This window comes from Durio zibethinus, chromosome 6, assembly GCF_047325235.1.
Source record: "Durio zibethinus cultivar Kanyao isolate XHJ-2024 chromosome 6, ASM4732523v1, whole genome shotgun sequence".
Lineage (NCBI taxonomy): Eukaryota > Viridiplantae > Streptophyta > Magnoliopsida > Malvales > Malvaceae > Durio > Durio zibethinus.
In genome coordinates this window covers 32738960-32752326 of record NC_143167.1, presented here as the reverse complement: position 1 = coordinate 32752326, position 13367 = coordinate 32738960, and the positions used below count along the sequence as shown (strand labels likewise).

General features: G+C 31.2%; 1 protein-coding gene across 2 annotated transcripts; it reads right to left on the bottom strand.

Annotated features, from left to right (window-relative positions):
* Positions 1–8166: 8166 nt before the first annotated feature.
* Positions 8167–12327, bottom strand: CKX7 (cytokinin oxidase 7). 2 transcript variants are annotated; one of them, XM_022875268.2, is made up of 4 exons: positions 11517–12327; positions 11074–11349; positions 9994–10256; positions 8167–8651 (listed from the first exon to the last, which is right to left on the bottom strand). In XM_022875268.2, the coding sequence occupies exons 1-4, from the start codon at positions 12210–12212 to the stop codon at positions 8345–8347; spliced, it is 1542 nt and encodes a 513-aa protein (XP_022731003.2). In that variant the 5' UTR covers positions 12213–12327; the 3' UTR covers positions 8167–8344. The 2 variants fall into 2 exon arrangements, with proteins under 2 accessions (XP_022731003.2, XP_022731004.2); XM_022875269.2 differs by lacking the exon at positions 11074–11349.
* Positions 12328–13367: the final 1040 nt, after the last annotated feature.

Here is a 13367-nt window from a genome sequence, read left to right as displayed (position 1 = left end):
ATACTTGTCCTTTATTTTATAATATTTCTTCCAAAGTCAAGCTTTTTAATTATAAAATATTAGTATAAAAATTTCAATAAAATATTATAAATTTCACACAATCACTTATTAATAGAAAATTATAATTTTAATTATTGAAATACAACTAAGGACTTTCATAAACTGAATCAAATTTAGATAATATTTTCAGGTCATATTTGATATACAACATTATGATAGAATAAGATAATATGATATTGTTAATAAAATTAGATTAAATAAAACCACTTTATTTATATTTTATATTTGATATGTGCAATGATTAAGATAGGATAATTTATTTATTAGTAAAAATTATCATTTTTTTAATTTTATACAATTTAAATTATTGATAAAATTTTAAATGTATAATAGAACATATAAATTTAATATTATGAATTAAAAATAATTTTTTTCATTTTGAGATGATTGAATTATCTTATCCCAAGTGAATGATAGTTCTTCTTATAATTATATCCATTTTAATTAAATACAAACTAAATATAATATAAAATAATTATCATACTATCATATCCATCATCTTATGTAATATACACAAAACATATCTTTAAAATCTCAATTAAGATCCATCGATTATAAATATGAATAAACTCATTTTATTATTAAAATTAAAATATTAAAAATATTTTTATATTTTTAAATATATTTTAAAATGAAAACTAAATATAAAAATTTTATTAATAAAATAATAATTTGATTGAGTTAAGTATAAACTTTAAAAATCATGTATAAAATTTAATTTAAATTGAGTCTTATTTGTAAATCTGATTGACAACTCAATTTATAAGTAAATTTAATTGTAACTTAACAAAATTTTTATTGAAAAAATAAAAAATATTAATTGATTTAAAAATTAAAATTCCAAAAATAACAATAAAGAAACAAAAAATTAATGTTCCTAAAAAATAAATTTTATCAATTTTAATTTTTTTCATAATCATTATTTTATTTCCAACCTTAATCTTATAATATCATTAAGCCATTATCCTATTTTGTAATTTTTTTATAATGCTCATTTAACAAACTAATTGATAGAAAAATTATTTCATTACTATCATTAAAATATAGGGTTAATATATTGCTTTATAAAATTTATAGACCAAAAAAATATATTTATTTCAAAATTTAGAGACAGTAAAAGTTGTTTACTCTATTGATTTTTTTAATATTTTAATTTTAAAATAAAAAATTTTAAATTTTAAAATATCAAATTAATTAAATATCATTTTTTTAAGGAAATGTACCAAAGAACTGAAATAAACTTCAGTTTTTATTTTTTTTAATTATTATCGTAACTTAACTTTTTGGCCCTTCGCTGGAAAAAAATTTTTTTTGCCCTACACGGTGAACAGTTCACGCATTTATTGCACGGTAGAGTGCGCCATTCACTGACACGATTTACACCATTGTGTATTACAGTAGCATTATTGTACCTTCCGTACAAGCGATGCTCTGGTCATTTTTGTAGCAGAGTAAATGTAAACTTGTTGAAAAGTTAAAGATTTCAATCGTACACGTGGCAAATTCCCAACGTTTCAAGATTGGATTGTGATAATCGGACGAACCTGGATTAGTCAAGTGCATTCCATCAGTCATCCGCTTGCAAGTTTTCTCCAATAGTGGTCCTAGAATCTGGGACCACTCAACTGACCTATGCTAGAGGCAAGTAGCTGATTGAAAGTTAACAAATCTGTAACTTTTTTAGTTTTAAATTAATAAAAAATATATATATTTTTTATTTTGACCCTTACCACATGAGCAGTCCACCTAAATTCAACAAAAATTTTAAACTATAGTATTTTATCAATAAATTACGTTATTATTGATATTTAATAAATTTATTTATATAAAATTAGTAATAATTAAAAGTCGACATATTTTTATGTTAACTTTTTTATTTGTTGAAAATTATAAAATTAGAGTTGGTGAATGATCCTCCTTTCTAATCCTGTATATTGGTCAATTAGACACAGTGGAAGAATAGCATAATTAAGCTTAAGAATGTTTTTGGAGGATTTAGTTCATGTATCAACGCAAATGTATATATACATAATTGAAATGTTTATGTTTTATTTTTTGCTGATAACGAACTAAATTATTATGCTTGTGTTAGACAATTTTATGTGTTTATAATAAATTTGAAAGGATTATGATTTCATAAAGTATGGTCTTTAATAATAATTTATGATTCCAATTACTTTTTTTTTAATAATTACTAGTAGCGAAATGAAATTTAAATTATATTTCATTTTTTTACTATTGATAAAAAAAAGACGAGTCTCTAATATAATTAAATTGATTCATATAATTATTTTTAAAATATAATTTCAATAAGTTTATAACCTTCTATTCGGTATTTTTATAAAAATATATTTTTTTTAAAGCTAAGAGATTTTATTATTATTAAAACTATAGAATATATTTTTCATATACTATTTAAAAAAAAAAAAAAAACGTAGATCCAAGCTAATGAAAAATGTGTATGAACGTATGCGTGTATGAGATATGGAATCATGTAAATATGTGTTTGGTATATAATAATTACTTTGACATCTATACTAATAATAAAACTCTTGATGAGTTTAGTGTCACTTGATAATAACACAAACTCAATTGAAAATTTAATTAAAATAAAATTATAAAATTTTTTTCACATATAACTATTAATAAACTATATTTTCATTTATTTTATAATGTAACTCATTTTTTACTTTTTTGTGTTCATTTATTTTTTTTACTGTTTCACTACATAACCAGTGTGTATAATATATAGTCATAAAATTTATAAATTTAATAAAAAATAAGCGATCTTTCAATACAAAATTTTTGTAAAGATATTGAAAAAAAAAATCAAACCAAATAATATAAATTAAAAATTAAAGAAATTTGAATAACACAAGCTTAAGAAAACCTACTTACTTATTATAAGACTCGCAATACATGGCATTCGTTCCCTCAAAAAATTTTGAAATAAACAGAAGACATAACATCAGAGCCCCACGCTCGGCACGAGTACAAAAGAATCTTAGTACTCCCCAAAGCCCGTCTCATCACTTTAGCTCACTTTAGCCAGCTCACAAAGATCATAGTTTCAAAATTACGTTGGCCATTTTGGAAACACTTGGCTTAAAAAAATGATTTATATATATTTTTTAGTTTTTTACAATACGATCTATGCCTTCGGATTTTGTTTATATTTAAGTCATTCTGCAAACAATTTTAAGGACAAAAATATTATTGAATTCGCCTGGTGCAGGATAAAGAATTTTTTTTTTTTTAATTTTTGAATATAATATGATAAAGGTGTCTCTAAATTTTTCTTAGACCTAATTTTTGTAAATATTTTAAAAAATAATATTAATTATATTTTATTTCATTAATTTTATCTTATCTATATTTTTAATCAAATTTAATTATATACTTAATTAATTCATATAATTATTTTTAAAAAATAATATTTAATATATTTAAAATTCAATTACAATCGTTATCTTTACTGCAACGTCCGTTGTAAAAAAAATATATATCCAAAACCTTATAAACAAAATTTTAGGTGATCAAAAAGCTAAATATGCTATTTAACCATTGCTTTAAATCATTAAACTTTTCTTACTTATTGTTTAGTAAACTTTGTTCCCACGCCAACTTTGGCATTCTTTATTTATGGTATAAAAAGTACTATAAAAAGAATTACAGCACCTTTTTTCTTTTTCTTTTTCTTTTTTTTTTTTACAGTTTTAAATGTTTCTAATTAAGCGTGTTAAAACAACTTTGATAATTAATCATGATTATTAAATATGGCGATTAGGAAACAATTGAATTTTGCTGGCCTCCTGATGCGGAAACATGTGGGTCCCGATAATCCCAATCAACGGTCAAAAAAAGATATGGAAAAGATCCGGGCGGTTTATCAAATCCGTGACAGTGTTTGATCCTTGGTCTTCCTAAGTGGCCGACCACTTCCTATCTCCCATTCCAAATATGTCAAAAATACACATTAGACCAAGTATCCTACCAAGTTATTTGATTCAGTGGACTAATTCAACCCTTTTTCTATTTATTTACTTTTTTTTTGGTCTATTTATGCCTTTGTATTTCCATATAGATATATAATTTTTTTTTCACTTTTGTAGCTTTATTTCAATTTGAACTCTTTAAATTCATGAAATACATAAATGTTTTTATAAATTTATAAGTAATGTATTGAAGTACTTTGAATAGTCTTATGGAATATAATATGCAAGAATATTTTTCATATTTTATATATGTCACATTCTCAGGTTTCTTTCTGTCTAGGAAAAAACACATTAAAAAATTTGTCTCTCAAATTTTTTGGCAAAGAAAAAAAAAATTCTCTAGTCAAAATTTGCATAATTGACATCATGGCTCAGGATATTTTGTTTCCCAACTCATATTCCTTAAAGGAAGGAGGTGGGTGAATTTAATAAATGTCTGATGTTGATGATGGACCTGAGATTTTAAGCAGATATAACATGGGCCTGACCTTAATTATAATGAACAGCACTCATTAATATTTATAGGAAGTTTAGAATTTGAATAGCCGACACATAGTAGGAGGAAGAAGCAATTCTACCGGGCTTTGGACTGAATTTGCCAATCCATTTTCACTTTCTTCAAGAACCCCATAGCCCTTATATGTGGGCATAATTGGGCTTAACCCATATGCAGCCGGTTGCTGGAGGTCAGGCCTCTAAATGTCCTCAGCTCTTCTCATATAATAATCTAAACTCAAAAAGCTTGTTTTGTTTTTGGATATAGAAATCAGCTACTCGTTAATTTTATTTACCCAGGATGGACATAGCCCATAAGAAAAGAGGGATCGATATCAAAACGTCAATGTCCTCTCGAGTGCTCTTTAAGCATTAGATCAAAGGGATGAAGACATCAGCTACTCATGGATCATGATTGATAGATGGAATGCCATTTTAAGTCTTCATTAAAATACTTTATTAATATCTACTACTAATATTTTATAGATTAATTTTGGAAACCTCCAACTGACTTGTATCCTTTACTTCTTTCTGATCATGCAAGGGGATAGGATGTTTCCGAATGAAATTTTACCCATATATAACTTTATCGTACGTCCCACAACGAGACAAAACTTACCCTTTGTTAACATATAATTAATTAGCTAGTTAATCACATAATCAAAATAAACTTTGAATACCTAGAATTATAAATTTTGAGTAAAATTCATGAGATCACCTACAAGAAAATTTTAGCATTTCACTGTTGCCAGCATATATATGCAAAAGTTGCAAATTCTTGTTCAATCCAATGGGATTCAGCCATCGTCAGTCCCCATCTGACTTAAGTGACTTAATTATCAATTGGATATCATTTCATTTGTTTTACTGTTCATGCTTTTGTAATCTTGGGTTTTTACATTTTCTAAATATTTTAACATTTATTTTAACATTTCTTGTTGATGCAAGTGAAAATCCTCTTAGGATTATGAAATATACACTGTCCTTATCTCGAAGCCATCGCATGTTTTCAAATGATAGCAAGTTTTGTACAAATTGAAACCTACAAAATTAAACAGTTTAGACATTTCCTTAAACTGTGTTTTGGGGCTTCAATAGACAAATTAAGAACAGTAGTTTAATACATTTCAAAAGACATTTCACTTGGCCAAAACTATAAAAGAAAAAAAAATTTACTATGTCACTCTCTCAATTATTATTATCAACAAAATCAGAGAGATTTGTCTTTTTATCTAGTGGGATTCCACAATTCAATCTTTCCTATGAAATCAAGGATAAGTTAGTACGACAATCAGCTCCTTTCACCTTCCTGTTTCGAATAACTAGCCTATTAATATGAATAATGGGTAGCTTTCTCTAAGCTGGATCGCCTTATTCCTGCCGTCTTCTTGGCCACACCAAGGTCGACGACATTGATAACTTTCTCTTACCACCTTTTTTTTTTTGTCAAAATTTATTTTGGCATGGTCCTTGCTCAAGACAGTTGTAGAGAACTATAGGAGAAACAGAGGAAGTGGACCAAGTGGACCATGCTCAAAGACTTTATCATCATCACGTTTTTGTAAGAAATTACTTGGATGACTACATAATTAGACATTAAAAAAGAATCATGGCTACAACTGTAAAGTTTACTAACTATGAAAACACCTTTTGTAGTTATGCAGAAAGGCTCCAACTTTGGTTTGTCTTGGATTTTCCAACAATAATAATTTGTTAATTAAAAGATTAGTATTGAAATAAAGTCGATTATCCGTTCCTTTTGGCTTTAGATTCAAATTATGACAAAGAAAGACAAAAATTTTTATTGAAACATCAATCCAAGAGGAATACTCCAGATGAACTTTTGCATAAAAACTTAATCTCGAATGCATGCAAAGTGGACTCTTTCTTTCAAGCTATCAGTGCATTTTTATTTTTTTTCTTAGTATATTATAAATACATATCTTTTCTTTTCGAGGGAAATCTATTGTGGGGGATATTATTCTTTTCATAAAGCAAACAATTTACATGCTATGAAGCATCCCATGCACGTGTCCCGTATATTGATGCTATATATTCGAAAACATCATCTCGAAAACTATTTTGACAAGACACAATGCATGTCATGTTTTCGAATATTTTTGTTTTCCAAAATCAAGATTAGTTTTTCTACAAGTACTTATGTAATCTTCCTTGATTTCCTGAAGTCAAAGATAGCATATGTAGAAATTGTACCTGCTTGTCGATATTTTCTTCTCTTTCATTAACCATTTCAAGCTGGATATTTAATTTGCTTGCTTCTAATTTCTCGCCGTCAATCAAGTTTGTCAACCCTTTAATCTTTTCGGTTGCCTTGCGTTGTGGGGAACGACCTAAAATGTTAGGTCAGTGGCGCATTTACCCTTTATGTGGATATATGGGTTCAGTTCACCTCCCACCGCAATGTCCCCCATCCAAAGAGTCTAACTAACATCTTTCATTGCATTAAAAATAATTGTAACTAGGTAATTTAACTGGGCTAAATTAATCTTTTAAGTTTTTTTTTTTTTTTTTACCTTTGAAAATAAAAAAAATATGTTAAGTTTTAAATTCCAATCATGTTGATATCATTATTTAATTAAGATAATTATATGAATTAATTCGATTAAAACCCGGATTTATAGCTTAATTTTTTAATATTAATGTTAATAGGAAAAAGATTGGTATTACTAGAACTTTTATCACCTTTGAACTGAATTGTTAATAGAGAAGTAGTAGCTTTATTCGTCAATTAGAGCTTTAAACATGCATGCAAAAACAGGGTTAAAATCTGCATTTCTTTAACAGTATTTGTAATCCAAAAGGAGGGAGAGTGTTATAATACGTCCGTGCATGACACGATTCCCAAAGAACGTATAGGATGCTCTGCATGGGATTAAACGAGGAAACCTCCAGTCATTGGTTGGTACATCTTACAAGAAATCATGATCTTATAATTGAACTCTAAAGCTGCGCTGGGACCCCTTCCAATTTTAACTTTTCTCTGCTTTTGATAAGGGGAAAATGTGAAAAGGAACGAAAGGAAATGAAAAGAAGGTGAAAAAAAGGAGAAAGAAACCAAGTAGATTTGATTTGGACGAACAATTCAAACGATCCCCGAGTTTAAACAGGAAGGAAAACCTAATGGTTAAGGAAAATAAATGGGAAAAAGCCACTAAATATTGGAGAGAGTTTTGATCTTTTGTGTGAAAAGATAATCTGATACCTAACTAATTCCGAGCCTAATCCTCATAGGTTACACACCTTTTTGAGTTTTATACTTTAAATCTCCTAATGTTTTTGAAAACGATTTGACCATTTTTTTTTTTGCAAGATGAAGTCAAATTATCTCCCACTGAAACATCAAACCCACTTGAGAATATTATCCCAGAAATGACAAGAATTGAACGGTCCATATTGAGTGGCTTATTGGCACGACAGAGACATGAACCAAAATAGAGTCTAGAAGCAAATGACAGCTTAGTTTCTACAGTAATAAAGGCTTTGCTTTTTAATCGTAGGAGCTTGTTAGTCAAATCATATGCCAGTTGAAATGTTCCAAGTCTTTTTTTGTTGGCTTTTCTTGTTTTGAAGATTAGTAATAAGGAAGGAGAAAAAAATAAAAATAAAAAGGTTCAAGTTATTTGATCAAGAATTATTTCCTGTACACTGATAATCCAACATTGATTGTGAAACAATTGCAAAATGGACCTGACCCACCAATTAATGGGGAAACATTAAAGATGATAAATTTGGATAAGGGAAATTAACAAATTAAAATTACAATTGCCAACTAATTATGATTGATGGGTCCTTTTAAAAATTTTTTGTCCAGGTGCAAGGATGGCCATAGGATCAAAACAGGCCTTCCTCTCCACAAATCTAGTCCATTGATTCCCAAAATGTCTTTTCCAATCCTCTTTTGACTGGTAGTGAGGGAGATAGAGCTTGAAATCCAAACCCTCTTTGATGCACCAATTAACAATCTCATGGTTTTGTGCAACCAATTTTTCAACCGATGGGCCCTTGGGAACGAACCGGAGCAACGCCACGATGTAGAAGATTTCCCCTTCCGGTAGCGCCACGGACGTTCGATTATCCCATCTGAAAAACACATTTGAAAGCGACCATACATATATTAGAAGAACAAATACATAAACATTAATATACCTATCCATTTTATCTGGAAAATATGAAAGCAGAACCAATAAATGATTCTCTATCTGCTCTTTCTATTCATTATTCTATAGAAGAAAACAAATTCATATCCAAAAGTTATCACATCAACTAAAAAGGGCGTGCTTCGCATGCCTAGTTTGAAATGTAAGTTTGAGCTGAAAAACTCCCTATATATATTTATACCTCAGAAAAACAAAGATAAGAATGCATGTCATAAGTCGCAATCTTATCCTAATGCATAATTGAGGAAGTTGGGTCAAAAGAATCCCAGTTTTCCTTTGTATCATTTGTAGAATTATTTCCCTTTCCTGGGCAACTTTGAAGCGGCAGAACATATTTGGTTGCTTGGCTGAAATTTACGCCGCAAACTGATGGGAACACCTCTGTCTTTTTGACTGGCATGAAAGTAAATACTACTGGTAATTCTGAAAAAAAGGTATGGACCAATGAGAAGCCCACCGCAGGGGTAATTCCGTCAAAGAGAAAAAATCGTTGCTGGAACCCGAACAAATTATGGCGTCATAATAGCGTGGTTGGCGAATAAACTTGTTTGTCGTTTCCCAAATGGAAAAGACTGACCCTGGAAAGTTACCTCACTTGGAAATCTCATTTTCGATTAAAAGAGAAAAGTTTAATGACCAAAATACCCCAATTATTGACAGTAAAATTTTTTATAAGGGGTGGAGCCCACCCCGCATCTTTGTCCCACAAAGTACTTTTATTCTTTTTTAAACGTTTGCTTACACGTAAACATACCTCCGCTGCAACAAACACCCAACATGACGTAAACTGTAGCGCATATCCTCCAGTACGGATAATGATCAATTACGGTTGAGCTCAGAGTAAGAAGGTACTACAGCCGTTATGGTTTATATATAAGAGACAAGGGACCTTGGATTGGTTGGTGATTGATGTTCTGGGCCATTTAATCTTGTGTGGGTCCCATGTGGTTGACTCTTTGGTAAATATAATAGAAATTATTTGATCCTCCTTCAGAAAATAAAAATAAAAATCTTAACCACCCGATTTAATTTGTTTTAGTGAAAGAGTCAGCAAAACAGAGTGAAAAGGCCGGGCGATTGAGGTTTGAAGGGTTGATGACAAGAAAATTGGAAGTGGGTCCCTTGGACCCATTCCACTTGGACCCATTCCACACGTGTCGTGATGCTAAGCTCATGGTGAAAACCTCGTCATCTCACACGTGACAGACATGCAGTTTGACATATAAAATAGGGGTACAGAAAATAAATATGGGGGAAATACTCACTTGCTTCGCAGAAGAGGGTAGATCAGCATGGGCCCACCGACTCCATTTTTCACCATTCTTTTAAACACCGTCCGATCAAAATCAACGATATCTGATTTGGACACGAAGAGGTTCAGCCAAGGGTGAGGGCTGTCCCAAATGCAATTGGCTTTCGCTTGTTCCTCCGCTCGCTTCACACGCAATAGGAACTCCACGTAGCTGACGTCCGCCTGGAATTTTACCCGGCCCACGAATGCTAGCCGTCTAAGAAGTCTGCTTACGGTCTGCACAGGGAATCGAGTCAAATAAAGAGGGGTAAAGGGCAATCAGGTAATTTCATTCGTGCAAAGATAAAAATGCCATTCGTGAATAGCAGATTCCGGAAGGTGACGGAGTTTTTGGCCAAATATGGAACATGGGGGACCAAAACGTCAGACACAATCTCAATGATCAGTGAGCGACGACATCTACTGCTGCAACGTTACTATTTTAACCTTGACATATCCCTGATTTCACGAAAGTGACCGAACCAGGAAAACACGAGAGAAGGAACAGCCGAGTCCCATTCTCGTAATTAAGCCCCAATAGGATGGGCATCTCAACAACTTTTTTTTGGCAGAAAATCCAATGGAAGATACATTATACCGTATGGTCGGTTTCAACAATCAAAATTATATAATATTAAATAAATATTTCAAACATTATTTTTATAACAAAAATTCCCTAATGGTTCCTGTTGTTATGATGCAGGTCGAGAATCAGCCGGTCCTCCGCCGCAGAGGGTTGTACACGTGTAAGCAGCTCTGATTTTTCTTTGACTTTTTTTTCTATCCGGCGGGGATATGGTTGATGATACGACCCCATATTTTTTTTGTTCGTGGTCAACAGCTTTATAAGGGACCCACCTAGCACAACCTAGTTCAAAACTCACTCATCAGTGTATAACACAAAATATATGTCCCACAGTTTCCAATTCCGGCGAGAGACTCCAACTTCTTTTTCAATCATTCATCGACGGTCACCAATCATGGTTCTTTTTTTTTTTAATTTTAATACATGATGCAGGAGATTATTAAGCCAAAATTTTTTTAAAAAAGTTACCGTATCTACTGTTGAAGGATAGTCACTGTTGCGGTAATGGAAAGCCAGTTCGAGGCAGTACAGGACGGAGCCGGCAGTTTGAGGGATGTGAGCCGGGTTGAACTCATGGTCTGGGTCCAATGGCACAGATGGCCAGCCATTAATCGGGTCATCACTGTTGGAGAAGACGAACCCTTCTACGTAATCAAACGACTCACTTTCTTTCTGAGTAACCAGAAACTCAGCATCCCGAGTGAATTCCTCGAACTCAGAATACACTACCCTTATCCATCTTACCTAATCACAGAAATAAAAAAAAAACCACACACAACCAACTTAAAACAACAGAAATTACGTAATGTAAACGTGTCACTCATGCGCTTAAAAATGTTAAAATTTTGAATATGAACAACGAAAAATAATTTCTTTTGTTAAAAAATAAAAACAGTAAAAATAATACCAACCATGTCCGGAGCTGGCTGTAGCTTAATCCTTGCTCGGGTAATAATACCGAACTGACCAAGCCCACCGAGAACTCCAAAAAAGAGTTCAGAGTTTCGGCTTTCGGAGCAAACCGTTATTTCTCCTTTTCCAGTTACAACATCCAATTCGGTCACGTTCGACGTTTGGGGACCATGACGGAAGGTCTGTCCACTAACGCCAGCGTTAGATAAAGTCCCACCCACCGTTAAGCTCAAGTAATCGGTCCACGACCGAGGAGCCAAACCGAACAGCGAAACGCACCGTGTCAAGACGTCTTCCCATAATGCCCCACCGGAGACATCGATATAAGGAGAGCCATTAATTTTGAAGAATTTGAAATGGTTTTCCTCCGTGGAACGCATGTCTATCACTAGCCCTCCACCGGCCATCGCCTGACCGTTGATCGAGTGGCCGTTACCCCTCGCCGCAACCGTCAGATGTGAAGTCCTCGACGCGGCCTTAACGACACGAGCTATATCCTCGGCTCCAGACGGTTTTATTAAAGCCAAGGGCTTAACCGAATAAAGACCACCGAAATCTTTACTAGCCAAGCCCGTAACACAACCGCTTTCGATGCTGCCTTGGAGGTCAAGAGATTTAGATATACTGGAAACATCGTCGTCGAGTTTCGACTCGGCGTCGTTGTCGTGTACGATTCGTCCCAAACAAGCTATCATCTTTGTTTGCTAATGGGAAATTCGCCTTCTCTGTTTTTGTATGCAAAATACAAAAGAGAAAAAATAAAAGGGTAGTTTTTGTTGATTCAGAGAACTATATATCTAAGCTGTGTTTGGAGGTTATGGGTAGGGAAGGGCTTTAAATACTGCTGAAATTGGTATGGTTTTTGAACCAAATTTTTTTTTTTTAATTTAATTTAACTAATATAGGAATAAAAAAACGGTGATGTCAGCAAAAGTTTCAATGCCTTGGTTGACGTTGTGATCGCTATTGGCATACTCTGTCTGCCACTTTCCTTTAACTTAATGGAAAAAAATAAATACTAATACTGAAAAAAAGTTTGGATTTTGGAAACAAGTTTAATTTGCCTTTGCTTGTTTCATTCCTTTTAATATTTTTTAATTGTAATTTTGGCCTAAATTTTACTGTTTTTTTTATGTTAAATGTAAAATATTAATGAGAAAAATATTAGAGATTATAGTTTATTACAATTGATTCAAATTTTTTTAAAAATAATTGATTCTAAGTACATATTTTAAATTTATTTATTCTAAATATATTCTTCAAATTAACTACATATTGATTGCTTTAAAAGAAAACTTTTCATAATTGTTTTAAAAGAAATCTTAATAAAAAGATAGTGATATTTCCCAACAATAGATTAAGGCATTATCTCTATATAAGCCAATTACCGCTCGTTAGAAATTATGAAAAATGGTAAAAATGAAACATTTGTTAATCAAATGATTAAGTTTCAAAATAAAAAAAAATATATAAAATTTAATTATTAAATTAATGAATTTTCAATTTTCATTCTTTTTCATTCTTCCACGAAACAAAATTTAAAGCTATCTTAATTAATAACAATGTTACGACATTGAATTTTAATAATCAAAATTATAACTTCAAATATAAAAAAAAATGCCATAAAAGTAGTCATCATCGATCCTCTTGGTTACTTAATCTAAGTGTTGCTTACAGATTCACGCTTTTGAGATATAAAAATTAAAGTGTGACATAAATTCTTTAAATGCAAGAATAATGCTACAAATTAATTAATAATTAATAAATTTTGCAGAGAGAGGAAGTCAACCTATTAATCGATTAATGCAGTAGCAAAATTGACGCACAAAATAATTATCTGTTAGATGGCG